Here is a 21,115-nt window from a genome sequence, read left to right as displayed (position 1 = left end):
GCCTAACCTATTGTAGAGGGGGTTATCCCTGAGCTTTAAGTACTGTTTCCGTTGTACATACTACAGAACTAGCATTAGGCTTCACTTGTGAATTTGACCATGTCAATTTCCACAGGTTTTGTATGTGTTTATTTTTGGTGTGTTTTTTTTAAGATGATGCATAGGTTTATGGTTTCTTATTTATTCAGCTTACAACACTGTCCCCTTGCTCTCTGACTATTGCTCCTGCACTCTCCCTCTTGTCGTTCGTTGCTGCTGATGGTTTTGCCCACAAAGCCAGTCATTGCTGGCCCTGCTGCCATGGCAACCAGGAAATACTCACAGCCGCCAGAGATGTGTGTGAGAGAGAGAGAGAGAGAGCAGTGGGAAAGTCCAGAGCTGTGAGAGACCACCACACAGAACACAACAACAGAAGGGGATCTCACCTTCTAATTCAAACATTTCGACACTCTTCTAGCCTTCTAAGGTTTGAGTGTATGAGAGGTGGTGTGTTAGACCCCGAGCAGATGGGGACAAAGACAGCATCTGGTGAAATGGCTTCTAGTGGGTCAGCAACTCTCCTGCCTCCGGTCAAGAGCGTGATGGTCTACATGAACGGTGACTCCTACTCTGGCAGGAGGTTTGTGGTCAACCATCAACAGGTGGCCACCATGGAGGCATTCCTCAATGACATGACCCACTGCATCCAGGCTCCACTAGCCGTGAGGACCCTGTACACCCCCGTCAGGGTCAGGGAGCTGCATGACCTCCAGACCGGGGCCAAGTACGTAGCTGCAGTCTTTGAGAGGTTCAAGAAGCTGGAGTGAGTAGTAGTCTACCAGGCAGAATTATGAATTCTCTAGAAATTGTCTTAATTCTACCCCTGTATGTTCAATGGCATCGGTCCATTTATTAATGTCTACCATGTATGTCTACCATGACGTGTGTAAATGTCTAGCTCCAGTAGGTTACATTATTTTGTCCAAATGAACGTTTCCTATGAGATGTATGCATTGTGTGCCTAATACACATGAAGCTAGTAAACTATTATGCAAATATTTTATACAGACATGGGTCAAGCGTTCTATGTCTCATTGACGTTGGTGATGACGTGTGAACCCTCCATACAGTTATTTGACCACAGGGTTGAAGACGCAGCCTGTACCCAGAGAAGGAGCTCAGGTAAGGTTCAGTATGGTTTTCTGTGTGTGGCGGCTCTCTGCCGGGTCCATTACTCGTTAGTCCATGCCTAAACCATCTCGGACTCGCCACTGGAACGCTCTGAGGGGGATGGTCACACTAGCACACCCACTCAAATCAGGTGGATCAGAACCGGTACCAAGACAAATATGAAAATAAGCACCATAATAACATCAAAACATCAATGTTCTGTGCTGTATTCAAGCTGTCACCCAGTGTCTTAGGTAATTGTTGGCCCATTTCAATAGCTCTCTCTCTCTATCATCAGATACATTCATATATCAAAGGAGGATAGATCTTGTCTTGGTGAGGTAATATTATGCAAAGGACTCTCGGACGTGTCACGGATGCTTGTCAAACAAGGCCATTTCAAGCGCAGCATCTCAATAGGGTTAGGGTTATATGTTGGAAAGTGCTTGCTTTTTATTCAGTCCAATTGGTTGGATAGCAAGATATGAATGTATTTAATTTTCAGCTGTGGAGTGTGTGTACTGCTTTGGAGCAATATCGTACTCCTAAAAATAATATAAATCTCCATTATCTGACTGGGACCAGAAAAGCCACCATAACTTGCCCGTCAGCATTCTTTCTCTACACCACTGAGTTAATATGAAACAGTAGAAAGGCAATTGTGTGACACTTGGGTTGGCACAGATGTTGTTTTGCCACTGTGTTATCAGCGCTCTGAACATGCCTGGGAAGGCCTGATACACAGCCTACAGATGTAGGATCTTAGTTTGAGCCAGTTTGCCACAGCAGGTAAATAATCCTGCAGCAACAGGAAATGTCAATTAGCATGTGGATTATAATTCATGGCCATTTTTATTGGGGTTAATACATTTTTCAGTAGGGCAAATCAAGTCTGAATTTTCAAAGTGGAAATTACAAACTTTTTAAAACAAGTTTGCATTTTCTGCTGTGCTGCAACAAAAGAGTTATCAAATTAAGATCCTACATCTGTACGCAGCCCCTCACTGGCAGCCCCCATGCCTACCGCTCGGTTTAAATACAACAACGTTGCATAGTACCACATCAAAGTGGAAACACTGTAGAAACATTATCCACCTCTGGCCTGCTCGCCTCCCTACCACTGAGGAAGTACAGTTCCCGCTCAGCCCAGTCAAAACTGTTCGCTGCTCTGGCCCCCCAATGGTGGAACAAACTCCCTCACGACGCCAGGACAGCGGAGTCAATCACCACCTTCCGGAGACACCTGAAACCCCACCTCTTTAAGGAATACCTAGGATAGGATAAAGTAATCCTTCTCACCCCCCCCCCTTAAAAGATTTATAGATGCACTATTGTAAAGTGGCTGTTCCACTGGATGTCATAAGGTGAATGCACCAATTTGTAAGTCGCTCTGGATAAGAGCGTCTGCTAAATGACTTAAATGTAAATGTAAAATTATCTGTCTATGGCTTGGTTTAGTTTGAAGTATTGATTTATTGTAATATTATGTGGTCAGAAACAATGAGTGATATTAACAGGGCTTGCCTCAACAGCCTCTGGACCTAATAGTAAGGTCAGTGGCCGTTTTGTGGACGGAGTGGCTATATTGTTTAGTTATTCATTCAAGTGGGGCACTCAATCTGTCTATGTAGATGTGTTATTGGCCAGGATGATGATATGTGTTGCCATGGACACTGCCCTCTGACTGAAAGGTGCGTGGCCATAAGTGATAACCGCTTATTGTGCAATGTCTGTGGGTGAATGTTCTGTTCTGTAATTAATACAATTGGTATTTGACATTTGAGTCATTTAGCACACGCTCTGGTCCAGAGCAACTTACACAACCAATTAGAGTTAAGTGCCTTGCTCAAAAGGCACAGACTGATTTTTCACCATGTCGTCTCGAGATTTGAACCAGCGACCTTTCAATTACTGGCCCAACGCTCTTAACCACCTGGTGTCAAATCATATCAAATGGGATAGTTGCTGATGATTGTTTATCAAATTGTATTATTTGGCATTCACTGCTCAGAGGAGGTTGTATTTCTGCCTTGTCTTTTTTTCTGACTCACAAATCTATCTAGAACTACAATGCTGTAGTTTATTTGGAAAGTATTCTGTTATCTTTTTGTCCAAGGCAATATTACTCCACAGACCGAATGTGTCAGCAAAATGGAGAAAGTATATTCCTCTACCCTGTATCGTAAAGTGAGTTTCCCTATTAACCGGCTCACTGCGCACGGCTCCAGTCTGTAAATTGGCCTTCTCTGTGATTAGACCGAGGATCTGATCCAGGTCTCGCTGCCAGGTCCTGGGAATGATGAACCGGAATGGGAAGCAGAGGAGATCTCCATTGTGGAAAACACTGTAGAGGAACGCACACAAATAAGTTGTATGTTTCTATATGCAATGTGTGTGCTATTTGAGATTATGAATGGTCAGACACAAACGCACACACACACCACACATACTCATACAGGCACGCATAGAAACACACTGAGACTGATCACATAGGACAACACAGCTGTCACACCCTCACAGCATGTTTGACCTATTACAGGTAATGGCAGTCTAATGACCTAATGGTACACAGATGACAGTCTCTCCAGGGCAGGCTCCAGGCATAAGCGACATAAGAGGTCGCCAGGGGGCCCACGACCCCAAAACATATAAAAAAAATAGGAACTCAGTCAGGGTCTCAACTTACTGTTAAGAGTTAGAATAGTAGAATACACAGGTGGAATTTCAGAACTTGGTTCTGCTTCAGCAGGTTTTCTTTTGTTATGTCAGTCAATGACCGTCAGTTAATTAGCTATGTCAGCTAACAATTAGCAATGTCGGCTAAGTAAAACATAAAAAAATGTCTCTCTGCCCCATGGCAAAATGTGTAGAATTGCATAAATTAAAACTGCAACATTTCTCTACTCCCCATGGCAAAATGGGTAGAATTGCAGGAAATTAAGTTTACAATCTTTCATTTTTCTCTCCGTCGTCAAGGGGGGGGGCAGATTTTTTGTTGTTGCCGCCAACCAAATCTCAGGCTAGAGGCTCTCTGACCCCATTAGTGACCCCCTGACCGTTGACCCTGCTACGTCTTAGGCTGTGCACTCTAGAGGGTGTGACCGTGTCCAGTGCAGATGAGCTGGAGTGTGGCCAGTACTACGTGGCAGTGGGAGCAGAGAGGTTCAAGAAGCTTCCCTATGTGGAGTTGTCGGTTCCTAAAGCCACTGAGGGGTATCGATGGAATTATTATCGTACAGAAATTTGAGAGAAGCTGACAATAGAACAGCTTTCAGACAGACAAGACTAAAGACTAGTGTGTGTATTTTATTCTAAATAAAATATTGAATTCTATATTATATGAATTATATGAAAAATATTTCAATTTTCCATTATTTTCCAGAATTTACCCTGGAATTAGAAGGCTGTCAAAGAGACATGAGGTAAGCTACTTTGTGCTTATCATCTACTGATTCATATTTTATATTTATTTTGTCTGTAGGACAATTGAGCGTGGTAATAAAGGTACACACGGTCTCCCTTTGTCTTGCTCAGGGCAGGAAGGCAGCCAGGGGCCCTGAGGACAGATACAGGGACTCTGCTCTCCTGGACTCTCCAGAGGTACAGTCGAAACACTGTAGCAAAAATGTAGCAAAAATGTGCTTTTCTTATAAGTCCAGGTAGCCCCGCCCTGTTTGTCTGTTTTCTTCCATTTGGTGTCTAATGAACATGGCTCTGATGTTGTGGTTCCAGTCGGACGGACGGAGGGTGAAGTCAACGGGGGACGAAGTAGGGAAGATGACACTCCCAGCCATCCAAAGGAGACCAAAGAAGGAGGTGAGCGCTATCTTCTACGCCAGACCAGTGAGGAACAGAGCCCAACCTAGGCCTCTGCCAAAGAGTGGACCAGGTAAGAGCACACACACAAACTCAAATTAGTCTTGCTGTCAGTCTTGCTGTTCTCACAGAGGGCCTGATTTGAATAGGAATTAGATATCAGAAGTGGAACCACAAGAAAGCAACTTGTGGGCATGATGTGGCCCCTGGGCCGCATGTTTGAGACCCCTGACATAGTGTAAAGTATTGTATTCATGATTGTGTCTGTACACACTTACGATGATTGATCGTTCATGTCTCTGTGTGTGTGCAATGCAGCCCAGGCCAGTGTGTTCAAAGGATGTGTACGGAGGAGGAGAGAGGAGGTGCAGGGGGCCGAGGAGGTGCTGGAAGATGAGAACACAGCAGTAGATCTCCCTGTTGACCAGGTATACCTCTTTTCTCTCCTCCACTCTATTGTCCTCCTTACCCAAAGTCCTCCGTTCCAGGACAGCAACCACCCGCTCCACTCGGCGTTCCAACTTCTACCCTCAGGTTCCAGATGCAAACCAGACTAAAAAGCAACTGATACAAGCACTCCTTTGTACCCACCGGCTAAAACATGTTAAACACTTGGCCCAAGTAGGGATAGGGAATTAAATGGTGCAGTATCTGATTTTCGCATGCATTCTATTGCCTGAAGAAGAAAAAAATCTGTGTACTATGTGTTTTTTTTTAACATGTTATCCCTGCCTGCAACCAAATTTCCCTCTGGGGATTAAGTTTGAACTGTTATTTCTTCCCTTAAGCAGTGTAATTGGACCATCTTTCACTTCTCTCCTTGAAATGATGTATGAGGTATATTATACTGATAAAATATATAAATGCAACATGTAAAGTGTTGGTCCCATGTTTCATGAGCTGAAATAAAAGATAAGCTCACAATAAGCTTCTTTGTCTAACATTCTGTGCACAAATTTGTTCATATCCCTGTTAGTGAGCATTTGTCCTTTGCCAAGATAATCCATCCACCTGACAGGTGTGGCATATCAAAAAGCTGATTCAACTGTGCTTGGGACAATAAAAGGCCACTCTAAAATGTGCAGTTTTGTCACACAACACAATGCCATAGATGTCTCAAGTTTTGAGGGAGTGTGCACTTCGCATGCTGACTGCAGGAATGTCCACCAGAGCTGTTGCCTAAGAAATTAATGTTTGTTTCTCTATCATAAGCCGCCTCCAACATCGTTTTAGAGAATTTGGAAGTACGTCCTACCAGCCTCACAACCGCAAAACACGTGTAGGGCATATTTTGGGCGAGCGGTTTGCTAATGTCAACATTGTGAACAAAGTGCCCCATGGTGGCGGTGGGGTTATAGCATGGGCAGGCATAAGCTATGGACAACGAACACTATTGCATTTTATCGATGGCAATTTGAATGCACAGAGATACTGTGACGAGATCCTGAGACCCATTGTCGTGTCATTCATCTGCCACCATCACCACGTGTTTCAGCATGATAATGCACGGCCCCATGTCGCAAAGATCTGTACACAATTCCTGGAAGCTGAAAATGTCTGTTCTTCCATGGCCTGCATACTCACCAGAAGTGTCACCCATTGAGCATGTTTGGGATGCTATGGATCGACATGTACAACAGCGTGTTCCAGTTTCTGCAAATATCCAGCAACTTTGTAAAACCATTGAATTGGAGTTGGAGAACATTCCACAGGCCACAATCAACAGCCTGATCAACTATGTGAAGGAGATGTGTCACACTGCATAAGGCAAATGGTGGTCACACCAGATACTGACTGGTTTTCTGAACTTCCTGACAGATGTCTTGATGTTGCTTTAATGTATCCACATAATGTTCCATCCTCTGATGCCATCTATTTTATGAAGTGCACCAGTCCCTCTTGCAGCAAAGCACCCCCACAACATGTTGCCACCCCCGTGCTTCACGGTTGGGATAGGGTGTTCTTCGGCTTGCAAGCATCCCCCTTTTTCCTCCAAACATAACGATGGTCATTATGGCCAAACAGCTCTATTTTTGTTTCATCAGACCAGAGGACATTACTCCAAAAAGTATGATCTTTGTCCCCATGTGCAGTTGCAAACCGTAGTCTCTCTTTTTTATGGTGGTTTTGGAGCAGTGGCTTCCTCCTTGCTGAGCGGCCTTTCAGGTTATGTTGATTATAGGACTCGTTTTACTGTGGATATAGATAATTTTGTACCTGTTTCTTCCAGCATCTTCACAAGGTCCTTTGCTGTTGTTCTGGCATTGATTTGCACTTTTCGCACCAAAGTACGTTCATCTCTTGGAGACAGAACACGTCTCCTTCCTGAGCGGTATGATGGTGTTTATACTTGCGTACTATTGTTTGTACAGATGAACGTGGTACCTTCAGGCGTTTGGAAATTGCTCCCAGGGATGATCCAGACTTGTGGAGGTCTACAATTCTTTACTGAGGTCTTGGTTGATTTCATTTGATTTTCCCATGATGTCAAGCAAATAGGCACTGAGTTTGAAGGTTTGAAAAACATCCACAGGTAAACCTCCAATTGACTCAAATGATGTCAATTAGCCTATCAGAAGCTTCTAAAGCCATGACATCATTTTCTGGAATTTTCCAAGCTGTTTAAAGGCACAGTCAATTTAGTGTATGTAAACTTCTGACCCACTGGAATTGTGATACAGTGAAATAATCTGTCTGTAAAAAATTGTTGGAAAAATGACTTGTCATGCACAAAGTAGATGTCCTAACCGACTTGCCAAAATTATAGTTTGTTAACAAGAAATTTGTGGAGTGGTTGAAAAACGAGTTTTAATGACTCCAACCTAAGTGTATGTGAACTTCCGACTTCAACTGTATGTAAGGTTTGTTGGTCTGGTGTATAGTTTAGCAAACTGGAATATGTGTTGTTGTGTCTATCTTTTAGAGAGTGGCAGAGAGAGTGGAGGATGAGGGTCTAATTGGCAGAGATCCTCCTCATTCCAACAGCAGAGATCAGGTGTGTTTCTTTCTGGGATCGCTTTATTCCTTGAGTAACATGAGGTTTTATCACAGTGAACACAAGATGTTGAAAGACTTCTCTTCAACATTTTTTAACCAAACATATACCTTTCAAAAGTTTGGGGTCACTTAAATGTCCTTTTTTTTTTTAAGAAAAGCTACTTTTTTGTGTCCATTAAAATAACATCAAAATTATCAAAAATACAGTGTAGACATTGTTAATGTTGTGAATGACTATTGTAGCTGGAAATGTCAGATTTTTTAATGGAATATCTACATAGGCGTACAGAGGTCAATTATCAGCAACCATCACTCCTGTGTTCCAATGACACGTTGTGTTCGCTAATCCAAGTTTATCATTTTAAAAGGCTACTTGATCATTAGAAAACCCTTTTGCAATTATGTTAGCAGAACTGAAAACTGTAGTGCTGATTAAAGAAATAATACAACTGACCTTCTTAAGACTAGTTGAGTATCTGGAGCATCAGCATATGTGGGTTCGATTACAGGCTCAAAATGACCAGAAACATGGCACTTTCTTCTGAAATTCATCAGTCTATTCTTGTTCTGAGAAATGAAGGCTATTCCATGCGAGAAATTGCTAAGAAACTTTGTGCATGACACAAGTAATTTTTCCAACAATTGTTTACAGACAGATTATTTCACTTATAATTCACTGTATCACAATTCCAGAGGGTCAGAAGTTTACATACACTAAGTTGACTGTGCCTTTAAACAGCTTGGAAAATTCCAGAAAATGATGTCATGGCTTTAGAAGCTTCTGATAGGCTAATTGACATAATTTGAGTCAATTGGAGGTGTACCTGTGGATGTTTTTCAAAGCCTACCTTCAAACTCAGTGCCTCTGCTTGACATCATGGGAAAATCAAAAGAAATCAACCAAGACCTCAGAAAAAAATTTGTAGACCTCCACAAGTCTGGTTCATCCTTGGGAGCAATTTCCAAACGCCTGACGGTACCACGTTCATCTGTACAAACAATAGTACGCAGGAAGGAGACTCGTTCTGTCTCCTAGAGATGAACGTACTTTTGTGCGAAAAGTGCAAATCAATCCCAGAACAACAGCAAAGGACCTTGTGACGATGCTGGAAGAAACGGGTGCAAAAGTATCTATATCCACAGTAAAACGAGTCCTATATCGACATAACCTGAAAGGCCGCTCAGCAAGGAAGAAGCCACTGCTCCAAAACCGCCATAAAAAGCCAGACTACGGTTTCCAACTGCACATGGGGACAAAGATCGTACTTTTTGAAGAAATGTCCCCCGGCTCACTTGGGATACGTCAGAGTCGGTACAGCCACCTGGTTTATTCACGCATCGCGCCAACAGAAACAAACATCTCTCTGGTAAGAAGAAGGGCGGGGGTGTATGCCTTATGATTAACGAGACGTGGTGTGATCATAACAACATACAGGAACTCAAGTCCTTTTCTTCACCTGATCTAGAATTCCTTCCAATCAAATGCCGACCGCATGATCTACCAATAGAATCCTCTTCGATCATAATCACAGTCGTGTATATCCCCCCCAAGCAGACACATCAACGGCCCTGAAAGAACTTCATTTGACTCTATGTAAACTGGAAACCACATATCCTGAGGCTGCATTTATTTTAGCTGTGGGATTTTAACAAGGCTAATCTGAAAACAAGGCTCCCTAAATTTTATCAGCATATCAAATGCGCAACCCGGGCTGGCAAAACCCTGGATCATTGTTATTCTAACTTCCGCGACTCATATAAAGCCCTTCCCCGCCCTCCTTTCGTAAAATCTGACCACGACTCCATTTTGTTGCTCCCAGCCTATAGACAGAAACTAAAACAGGAAGTTCAACGCTGGTCCGACCAATCGGATTCCACGCTTCAAGATTGCTTCGATCACGTGGACTGGGATATGTGCCGCATGGCGTCGGACAATAACATTGATGAATACGCTGATTCGGTGAGCGAGTTTATTAGCAAGTGCATCAGTGATGTTGTACCCACAGCGTCTATTAAAACATTCCCCAACCAGAAACCGTGGATTGATGGCAGCATTTGCGCAAAACTGAAAGCGCGAACCACTGCTTTTAATCAGGGCAAGGTGACCGGAAACATGAATGAATTCAAACAGTGTAGCTATTCCCTCCGCAAGGCAATCAAACAAGCTAAGCGTCAGTATAGAGACAAAGTAGAGTCGCAATTCAACGGCTCAGACACGAGAGGTATGTGGCAGGGTCTACAGTCAATCACGGACTACAAAAGGAAAACCCGCCCCGTCGCGGACCACAATGTCTTGCTCCCAGACAAACTAAACAACTTCTTTAATCGCTTTGAGGACAATACAGTGCCACTGACAAGGCCCGCTACCAAAACCTGCGGGCTCTCCTTCACTGCTGCCAACGTGAGTAAAACGTTTAAACGTGTTAACCCTCGCAAGGCTGCCGGCCCAGACGGCATCCCCAGCCGCTTCCTCAGAACATGCGCAGAACAGCTGGCTGGTGTGTTTACGGACATATTCAATCAATCCTTATCCCAGTCTGCTGTTCCCACATGCTTCAAGAGGGCCACCATTGTTCTTGTTCCCAAGAAAGCTAAGGTAACTGAGCTAAATGACTATCGCTCCGTAGCACTCACTTCTGTCATCATGAAGTCCTTTGAGAGACTAGTCAAGGACCATATCACCTCCACCCTACCTGACACCCTAGACCCACTCCAATTTGCTTACCACCCCAATAGGTGCACAGACGATGCAATCGCAATCACACTGCACACTGCACACTGCCCTAACCCATCTGGACAARAGGAATACCTATGTAAGAATGATGTTTATCGACTACAGCTCAGCATTTAACACCATAGTACCCTCCAAACTCGTCATTAAGCTCGAGACCCTGGGTCTTGACCCCGTCCTGTGCAACTGGGTCCTGGACTTCCAGACGGGTCGCCCCCAGGTGGTGAGGGTAGGTAACAACATCTCCACCCCGCTGATCCTCAACACTGGGGCCCCACAAGGGTGTATTCTCAGCCCTCTCCTGTACTCCCTGTTCACCCATGACTGCCTGGCCATGCACGCCTCCAACTCAATCATCAAGTTTGCAGACGACACTACAGTGGTAGGCTTGATTACCAACAACGACGAGGCGGCCTACAGGGAGGAGGTAAGGGCCCTCGGAGTGTGGTGTCAGGAAAATAACCTCACACTAAATGTCAACAAAACAGAGGAGATGATCATGGACTTCAGGAAACAGCAGAGGTAGCAGCCTCCTATCCACATCGACGGGACAGTAGTGGAGAAGGTGGAAAGTTTTAAGTTCCTCGGCGTACACATCACGGACAAACTGAAATGGTCCACACACACAGACAGCATGGTGAAGGCGCAGCAACGCCTCTTCAACCTCATGAGGCTGAAGAAATTTGGCTTGTCACCAAAAACACTCAAACATTTAAAACAACAATGCATATGTGCACTGCCAACAACCACTCAATTATTATATTTGCCTTGTCACCTAAAACCCTCAGACTTTTACAGATGCACAATCGAGAGCATCCTGTTGGGTTGTATCACCGCCTGGTACGGCAACTGCTCCGCCCCCAACCGTAAGGCTCTCCAGAGGGTAGTAAGGTCGGGCCAACGCATCACCGGGAGCAAACTACCTGCCCTCCAGGACACCTACACCACCCGATGTCACAGGAAGGCCAAAAAGATCATCAAGGACAACAACCACCCGAGCCACTGCCTGTTCACCCCATTATCATCCAGAAGACGAGGTCAGTACAGGTGCATCAAAGCAGGGACCGAGAGACTGAAAAACAGTTTCTATCTCAAGGCCATCAGACTGTTAAACAGCCATCACTAACATTGAGTGGCTGCTGCCAACATACTGACTCAAATCTCTAGCCACTTTAATGATTAAAAATAGGATGTAATAAATGTATCACTAGTCACTTTAAACAATGCCACTTTATATAATGGAAAAATGTATGTAATAAATGTATCACTAGCCACTTTAAACAATGCCACTTTATATAATGTTTACATACCCTACATTACTCATCTCATATATATATACTGTACTCTATACCATCTACTGCATCTTGCCTATGCCGTTCGGCCATCGCTCATTCATATATTTTTATGTACATATTCTTATGCATTCCTTTACACTTGTGTGTATAAGGTAGTTGTTGTGAAATTGTTAGGTTAGATTACTTGTTAGCTATTACTGCATGGTCGGAACTAGAAGCACAAGCATTTCGCGACACTCGCATTAACATCTGCTAACCATGTGTATGTGACAAATAAAATGTGATTTTGTCTGATGAAACAAAAATAGAACTGTTTGGCCATAATGACCATCGTTATGTTTGGAGGAAAAAGGGGGAGGCTTGCAAGCCGAAGAACACCATCCCAACCATGAAGCACGGGGGTGGCAGCATCATGTTGTGGGGGTGCTTTGCTGCAGGGGGGACTGGTGCACTTCACAAAATAGATGGCATCCTTAGTATGGACAATTATGTGGATATATTGAAGCAACATCTCAAGACATCAGTCAGGAAGTTAAAGCTTGGTCGCAAATGGGTCTTCCAAATGGACAATGACCCTAAGCATACATCCAAAGTTGTGGCAAATGGCTTAAGGACAACAAAGTCAAGGTATTGGAGAGGCCATCGCAAAGCCTTGACCTCAATCCTATAGAAAATTTGTCGGCAGAACTGAAAAAGCGTGTGCGAGCAAGGAGGCCTACAAACCTGACACCAGCTCTGTCAGGAGGAATGGGCCAAAATTCACCCAACTTATTGTGGGGAGCTTGTGGAAGGCTACCAGGAACATTTGACCCAGGTTAAACAATTTAAAGGCAATGCTACCAAATACTAATTGAGTGTATGTAAACTTCTGACCCACTGGGAATGTGATGAAAGAAATAAAAGCTGAAATAAATCATTCTCTCTACTATTATTCTGACATTTCACATTCTTAAAAAAAGTGGTGATCCTAACTGACCTAAAACAAGGAATTTTTATTAGGATTAAATGTCCGAATTGTGAAAATACAGTTAAACTCAGTTTTAGCTAAGGTGTATGCAAACTTCCGAATTCAACTGTATACATACAGTACCAGTCAAAAGTTTGGACAAATCTACTCATTCCAGGATTTGTCTTTATTTTTTACTATTTTCTACATTGTAGAATATTAGTGAAGACATCAAAACTACGAAATAGCACATATGGAAACAAGTAGTAACCAAAAAAGTGTTAGAAGAAACTCAAATATATTTTGATTTGTTTAAGTAGCCACCCTTTGCCTTGATGACAGCTTTGCACACTCTTCCTTCCTTGTCACAACACAACTGATTGGCTCAAACGCATTAAGGAAAGAAATTCCACAAATTTACTTTTGAAGGGAGTAGTACATAGCGTTGCACGAGATCATCAGTTTCTTGGCAATTTCTCGCATGGAATAGCCTTAATTTCTCATAGCAGTTATAGACTGACGAGTTTCAGAAGAAAGTTCTTTGTTTCTGGCCATTTTGAGCCTGTAATCGAACCCACAATTGCTGATGCTCCAGATACTAAACTAACCAGTTTTATTGCTTCTTTAATCAGAACATCAGTTTTCAGCTGTGCTAACAATGGTAAAAGGGTTTTCTAATGATCAATTAGCTAATCTAAATGTATCATTTTAAAAGGCTAACACAACGTGCAACCATCACAGGAGTGATGGTTGCTGGTAATGGGCCTCTGTACGCCTATGTAGATATTCCATATTTTTAATCTGCCGTTTCCCGCTACAATAGTCATTTACAACATTAACAATGTCTACACTGTATTTCTGATCAATTTGATGCTATTTTAATGGACCAAAAATTTGCTTTAAAAAAAAGTGTATAAAAAAAATTCAAAGTGACCCCAAACTTTTGAACGGTAGTGTACATTGAATGTAAAGAATTCCTCTTCGTCAAAATAAACTTGGAAATATACAATATGAAATATTTTATCTTACAAAAAACAGCAACGTCCTCTGATTGTACAGTATAAGCATTTTGGGTTAAATGCCATTATTTCTGAATAAAAAGTGCAATAAAACAGCAGACTACAGTTTTTCCCCACTCAACATATCACCTTGCATGGAACGCCTTCGTAGTTTCATATCAAAATAAGTTACATTAAGACATTACAATGTAATAACAGTTTCTCTGACCTTGGTATACAGTAGCAGCACTGTGATTTCAAGACGTGAACTCTAGTTGGTCTATTTTCAACACTAACACATTGACTGTGGTCTTCTATAGGCCTATAGCCTAGTGTTTCTATGGGCAGTATTCACACATGGCAGCAAAGTGTCAAGAATGGCTGGCTCGGCATTAACTAGATAGGCAATAAATCTGGACCCTGGCTGGAATAAACCCTACTTGAACACTGTCACAGTTGTTATAAGGTGTGGGAGCCACAACATTGTTCATGATGAGTTCCCACTAAGCTCATTTGCATTCTCTTCTACATATTGTCCAATCACTCTACTGCCTGGCTGGTATAGGTCAGGATTGTGTCCAGTAGGGAGAAAACGTTTTGAAACAGGGACTGAGGAGGTAGCTTACTACTTGAACTTGTCCAATAAGAAGCTCTCATTTTCATGATCTGTTACAAAATGTTGTGTTCTACAGCGATATGCTTTGGTCCCTTTGGATAGCCTAAACACCGCTGTAGTTGAAATATGTTATGTAGCATAAAGTCACTTCTATTGAAGACATAACTAAGCCTATAGAAAGTACCCTAGACAGGAAACAATAACTTGAACTGGGTGGTATGGGATAGAACCTTTTTAAAATGTGTCCAGTCATCTTTTTTTAGAGCGAGACCCATAGAGATATACAGTACTGTACTGATACAGTATCTATTTCTATGGTGAGACCTTCGTGCCATTCTGCTGCCCCTTGCTCTCAGTCTCACTGATGGAGCTCACTATGCATAGAGTGATGCCCACCATGGTGAGGACCATTCCTCCAACAGCTCCTGCAACAAACAAACACACAGAGACAGCGTGTGAAAAATGAGACAATTCTCAATGCAATGTGTGCTAAGGCTAACCAAACAGCCCAGAGAGCGATGGCAATGTTGTAGAATGTGTGCCATTATGTTTGGAGAGTGGTGACATCATAACCACACAACACTTACTTTTCCCTCCAAACTCCTCCCCGAGTAGCTTCCCAGTGAGCATGGTGAAGAGGAAGGTGAGGGAGTTGGCCACGGGCACAGCCAGAGACAGATCTGTATGAGGGGAGGAGGGGGGGGGGAAAGGGTGAGGAAGAAAAATCTGCATCTAGGGGCAACTTCAATCATGTGATTTGGAGATAAGAGAAACCTGAGGAGGATGAGATTGTGAGCGGTCGATGTGTAAAACAGTCATACTGTAGTTCAACATGTCTTAGTAGTAAGATGTAGCTAACCTGTGGTGGCAAGAGTGAAGTAGTACACCAAGGACCCACTCTGATTCAGTAGGAATGGTATCAGGTACTGCAAATGTAAAGGGACACGTTGCTATAGGCTACATCTGCTATAAATAACAGGAAAAGCATGGAAAGTGCATTTGCATCAATTAAGAATTACATACAAGACTATAGGCCTAAATGGAAAAAGTTTCAGTCCCTCCAAATACAAGTGTCAATTTACCTTGATGTTTAAAAACAGGAACTTAACTTCTGCCAGGAACTGAAGAAACTTGTTATCCTTTTTCACATGTTCAATCCCCTCTGTGCCTCTCTTCAGAAATGGGTTGGTGCAGCCCCACAGCACAGCTACCAGCAGGAGGCATAGTACCTCCACTAGAAATGAAATGTCTGTCAATCATCTGTCTTGATTAAATTGGATTCAAACTGTTAATTATAAGTTTAGGATAAACACAATTTCAGTTGATAATGGTACTCATGTTGGACAAACAACAATGCCTGTGTGCAATGCCAACAACCACTCAATTATTATATTTGTCTTGTCACCTAAAACCCTCAAACTTTTACAGATGCACAATTGTAAGCATCCTGTCAGGTTGTATCACCGCCTGATACGTCAACTGTACTGTCCGCAACCGCAAGGCTCTCCAGAGGGTGGTGCAGTCTCCCGATGCATTACCAGGGGCAAACTACCCGCCCTCCAGGACACCTACAGCACCTGATGTCACAGGAAGGCCAAAAAGATCATCAAGGACATTAACCACCCGAGCCACTGCCTGTTCACCCCACTATCATCCAGAAGGCGAGGTCAGTACAGGTGCATCAAAGCTGGGACCGAGAGACTGAAAAACAGCTTCTATCTCAAGGCATTCAGATTGTTAACAGCCATAACTAGCACATTAGAGGCTGCTGCCTATAGGCAGTCTAGAAATCACTGGCCACTTTAAGGAATGGAACACTAGTAACTTTAATAAGGTGTACATATCTGGCATTACTCATCTCATATGTATATACTGTATTCTATACTAGTCTACAGTATCTTAGTCACTTAATGTTTACATATCTGGCATTACTCACCTCATATGTATATACTGTTCTATACTATTCTACGGTATCTCATTCACTTAATAATGTTTACATATCTTGCATTACTCATCTCATATACTGTATTCCATACTTCTATCTTAGTCCATTCCATTCCGCTCTGACATCGCTCTTCCAAATGTGTATAGTCTTAATTCATTCCTACTTAGATTTGTGTGTAGTGGGTATATGTTGTGTAATTTGTTAGATATTACTGCACTGTCGAGCTAGATGCACAAGCATTTCGCTACACCCGCAATAACATCTGCTAATCACGTGTATGTGACCAATAACATTTGATTTGTTATTATGGCCAGAAAAGTGAGAGTACAAAAAGATAAAGCTCTTTAGCTTATGACATTTGCTCAATATGTATTTTACACAACAGGTGTTACACATACATATTTCCCCACTTTCCCCATGGTCTGTTGAACTGTTCAAAACGTGTGCATTTAACGTTCATGTAAATATGTTCAAACTTTTATAAATTGATTGATAGCTAGCTACAAGTGACTAACTTTTGACTTTCCCTTAGCTAGATAATGCTACCCGGAAGCTGCCTAGCAAAGCCCTCGCTAATTCGTTTTCTCTTGTAATCACAGTTATTATAACCTCAGTAAATAATAAATTCAGCAAGCTCGGTTTCATTGTATGACTAATACAATAAATAAGGACTGTTAGAGAGCAATGTGTAAGTATATAGCTACGCTAGTATACCCGATTTACTCGCTAGTTACTGTACTTACCCACGGACACCATTGTTAAACACGAGTACTGAGTCGCATTCAAGTCACCTACGGTAAACAGTTCTACAACGTTGGCTGGACACTCCGTCAAACGTAGTAATTATATCTGATAGTTTTATTTCAGAAGCGAAATAAAAGCATAAAATGTAAATATTATAAACCCATTACAATATATATATTTGGTCAAGCATTATGGTCTTAATCAATTTACTGTAACATCTTAAACTGAAACAGACAGGTTGAAGTACTTTGCAGATATAAAACAGACAATCATATCAGTCAAAAATATCAAATTCCCAGTTTATGCTAGAACATCAACTTTATAAGAGGTTTTAAAAAAATAGGTTCTATTTCACTCAAAATTCCATGACATAGAGTAAGACATTAATGCCCGATTTAATAGGTATTTTTATTTGATTTTATTTAACCTTTATTTAACTAGGAAATTCAGGCAAATATAACTAATTCACCAATAAATTTCTTGGTATTAGGTTGTAAATCAGAGCTGGCCTGGTAATATTTGCTGCCTCCACCCCATTTTTGCATCCACTTATTCAGTTCCAGCCGTTACCACGAGCCCATCCTCCCCAATTAAGGTGGCACCAAACTCCTGTGCTCTTCATGATTGTTTGAGCAATAGGACTGTAAAGTTCCCAAATGTAAGCGGACTCCTGTGGTATTTACATATTTACAGAAATCGATTTAGGTATTTGTATTTTGTGGCTTTTGGCAAATGCTTTCTAATGATCTAAAGTGCCGCTGTTGCTAGTGCCTGCAAACACACAGTCCAGTTCAAAGTGAATGATGGCCATATAGCTTATTTGCATATAAGCCTACTGTAGCTCTGCTTGACTATGGTGCACAGGTCTGTGTAGAGTCCGGTGCGGAGGTCCATTCAGTTCGCTTGAACGTTTGCTACGTTGCGGAATGGTTTGTACAGATTAACACGTTTCCCAAAAACGTTCTTGTATGTTCTTGAACAGCCTTTGATTTATTTTTGCTTATGTTTGGTGTGTGTGGCAAGGTGTGGGCTGAAGCAATGAGTGACATATTTAAAGGGCAGTGGCCATGCTGACAGTGTTCCCCAACCCACAACCCAACACCTCCCAGTTTGTCAACTGGTCGTTCAGTACAGCACTGTTTCTGTTCAAGTGAACATTACATAATGTAAAAATGTACTATCAATTGTCCAACCCACGGCTGCTAAAGAATTTTCACAAATGCGTTACTCCACATCATTCCCAAACATTCTATGAAAATGTGAAAATGACCATATCTGTCACGAATATCACCGAAGTTGGCTCCCCTTCCCGTTCGGGTACTTAGGTGGAGTGTATTACGCCTATGTTCCGCGTTACCTTTTGTACCTTTTTTGGTTGGACATTAAAGCGTGTTTTTTCCCGTATCCTCTGCTCTCTGCGCCTGACTCTACACCCATTCACTCTTTGAGCGTTACAATATCTAAGATCTCACTTCTCAAAAATTATAAAAATTAAAATACATGTCATTCTTCCTGAGGGTGAATATGAACAGATTTGAATAAGATGTAATGTTGCTAAAATGCTGTCAGTTCCACTTTAAATGACTCCCAAACGCATTGCAACTTGAAACTAATGGAGATCTGTAATGCAGCCTCAGAATTCTGCCAATGGCTACTTTCTACCAGATGAGGGCACTGAATCTTTCAGTTGCCAGTACAAATAAAGTAGGCTTAGAATATTCTCAAGCTGTTGACTGACACCCATTGTGCCGTTCATTCAAAGTCAATAGAAAACTGTATGCCAAATACCGAGGTACATTTTTTTTTTTATTGGATATTTGGTGRATATTCTCTCGGCAATAGCTCTTAAGCAAAGCGTGCCACGACTATGAAAACGATATATTCTGAATTAGGGGAGGATGTATATATATATTTTTTTAGTTAACATATATTTCTTATTTTTTTTAAATCTTCAGATTTCAATCTTCAATAGCTCTTAAACAAAGCGTGCCATGACCATGAAAAAAGATATTTTCTGATTCAATTGTTTGAGCTATTAAAGATTGAACCCCTCCCCCATAAAAATCTAAATCGTGTGGATTTTTCTCCATCCTCCCCTGATTCAGAATATATCATTTCCATAGACATGGCATGCTTTTTTTGAAAGTTATTGAAGATTGAAATCTGAAAAATAAAAAAAATCTACATTTATAAAAATCTAAAGTGTGGATTTTTCTCCATCCACCCCTGATTCAGAGTATACCATTTTCATAGGCATTGCATACTTGGTTAAATAGCTATTGATGAGAGAAGAACAAATATCTACTAACTATCCAATATAAAACACTCTGTCTGCTACAGTGCATTGAAGGTCCCCAAGAACACAGTGGCCTCCATCATTATTAAATGGAAGAAGTTTGGAACCACTAAGATTTCATAGAGCTGTGGCCCCCCGGCCAAACTAAGCAATCGGGGGAGAAGGGCATTGGTCAGTGAAGTGACCAAGAAACCGATGGTCCAGAGTTCCTCTGTGGAGATGGGAGAACCTTCCAGAAGGACAACCATCTCTGCAGCACTCCACCAATCAGGCTTTTATGCTACAGTGGCCAGACGGAAGCCACTCCTCAGTTAAAGGCACAAGACAGCCCGCTTGCCAAAAGGCACCTAAAGGACTCTCAGACCATGAGATACAAGAGTCTCTGGTCTGATGAAACCAAGATTGACCTATTTGGCCTGAATGCCAAGCGTCACGTCTAAAGGAAACCTGGCATTATCCCTACGGTGCAGCATGGTGGCGGCAGCATCATGCCTTGGGGATGTTTTTAAGCGGCAGAGACTGGGAGACTGGTCAGGGTCGAGGGGAAAGATGAACGGAGCAAAGTACAGAGAGATCCTTGATGAAAACCTGCTCCAGAGTGCTCAGGACCTCAGACTGGGGGCGAAGGTTCACCTTTCAACAGGACAATGACCCTAAGTACACAGCCAAGACAACGCAGGATTGGCTTCGGGACAAGTCTCTGAATGTTCTTGAGTGGCCCAACCAGAGCCCGGACTTGAACCCAATCGAACATCTCTGGAGAGACCAGTTAATAGCTGTGCAGCAACGCTCCCCATCCAACCTGACAGAGCTTGAGAGGATCTGCAGAGAAGAATGGGAGAAACTCCCAAAATACAGGTGTGCCAAGCTTGTAACGTCATACCCAAGAAGACTGGAGGCTGTAATCACTGCCAAAGGTGACTCAAACAAAGTACTGAGTAAAGGGTCTGAATACTTATGTAAATGTGATATTTCATTTTTTACATATATTTTTTACTTGCAAAAATGTCTAAAAACCTTTGTCATTATGAGATATTGTGTGTAGATTGATGAGGGGGAAAAAATGATGTAATCCGTTTTAGAATAAGGCTGTCACGTAACAAAATGTGTAAAATGTAAAGGGGTCTTGTCACGACTTCCACCGAAGGTGGCTCCTCTCCCTGTTCGGGCGGCGCTCGGCGGTCGCCCTTGGGCCGAGATTGCCCAGAATTCACTTCGCCACTCCTCCACGGACCTGTCGACGTTTTAGTACGTGTTGGGCTATAAGCCAGTCCTGGTACCGTGGCATCAGAGTCAGACCGAGGCTCCTGCGGTGGAGGATTGGGTGCAGCGCTCAAAGGAGACCTGGAGAGCCGTCCAGGAATCCCGGGCCGGTGGGCGACAGAAGGTGACCGCCAGCGTAGTGAGGCCCCCGTGTTCGCACCAGGGGACAGGGTCTGGCTCTCGACCCGAAACCTGCCTCTCCGCTTGCCCTGCCGGAAGCTGGGTCCGCGGTTTGTGGGGCCATTTAAAGTCCTGAGGAGAATAAACGAGGTGTGTTATAGGTTACAGCTCCCCTCTTACTATCGTATTAACTCCTCGT

At 42.6% G+C, this 21,115-nt stretch overlaps 2 protein-coding genes across 2 annotated transcripts; one reads left to right on the top strand and one right to left on the bottom strand.

Annotated features, from left to right (window-relative positions):
• The first annotated feature begins 128 nt into the window (after positions 1-128).
• On the top strand, positions 129-9,535 carry LOC112080456 (doublecortin domain-containing protein 2-like). The gene is made up of 10 exons (XM_070442592.1): positions 129-802; positions 1,110-1,161; positions 3,266-3,336; positions 4,228-4,362; positions 4,532-4,571; positions 4,684-4,749; positions 4,882-5,038; positions 5,284-5,393; positions 7,889-7,960; positions 9,518-9,535. The coding sequence occupies exons 1-10, from the start codon at positions 477-479 to the stop codon at positions 9,533-9,535; spliced, it is 1,047 nt and encodes a 348-aa protein (XP_070298693.1). The 5' UTR covers positions 129-476.
• An 828-nt stretch (positions 9,536-10,363) lies between these two features.
• tmem234 (transmembrane protein 234) lies at positions 10,364-17,284 on the bottom strand. The gene is made up of 5 exons (XM_024146238.2): positions 17,237-17,284; positions 15,631-15,782; positions 15,408-15,474; positions 15,136-15,228; positions 10,364-14,973 (listed from the first exon to the last, which is right to left on the bottom strand). Exons 1-5 carry the CDS (start codon positions 17,247-17,249, stop codon positions 14,861-14,863), a joined length of 438 nt encoding a protein of 145 aa, XP_024002006.1. The 5' UTR covers positions 17,250-17,284; the 3' UTR covers positions 10,364-14,860.
• Positions 17,285-21,115: the final 3,831 nt, after the last annotated feature.

Source organism: Salvelinus sp. IW2-2015, unplaced genomic scaffold, assembly GCF_002910315.2.
Source record: "Salvelinus sp. IW2-2015 unplaced genomic scaffold, ASM291031v2 Un_scaffold16326, whole genome shotgun sequence".
NCBI lineage: Eukaryota > Metazoa > Chordata > Actinopteri > Salmoniformes > Salmonidae > Salvelinus > Salvelinus sp. IW2-2015.
Note: the sequence above shows the minus strand (reverse complement) of the source record. Positions and strands in the feature narration are given on the sequence as shown.

Excerpts from the sequence above, each read along its gene's own strand:
- LOC112080456 (XM_070442592.1), top strand. The coding sequence starts at position 477 with ATGAGAGGTGGTGTGTTAGACCCCGAGCAGATGGGGACAAAGACAGCA. Across the intron at positions 5,039-5,283 it reads TCTGCCAAAGAGTGGACCAG|CCCAGGCCAGTGTGTTCAAA; the intron begins GTAAGAGCACAC and ends TGTGCAATGCAG. Across the intron at positions 5,394-7,888 it reads TAGATCTCCCTGTTGACCAG|AGAGTGGCAGAGAGAGTGGA; the intron begins GTATACCTCTTT and ends TCTATCTTTTAG.
- tmem234 (XM_024146238.2), bottom strand. Across the intron at positions 15,229-15,407 it reads CTTCACTCTTGCCACCACAG|ATCTGTCTCTGGCTGTGCCC; the intron begins GTTAGCTACATC and ends CCCCTCATACAG. Across the intron at positions 14,974-15,135 it reads GGAGGAGTTTGGAGGGAAAA|GAGCTGTTGGAGGAATGGTC; the intron begins GTAAGTGTTGTG and ends TGTTTGTTGCAG.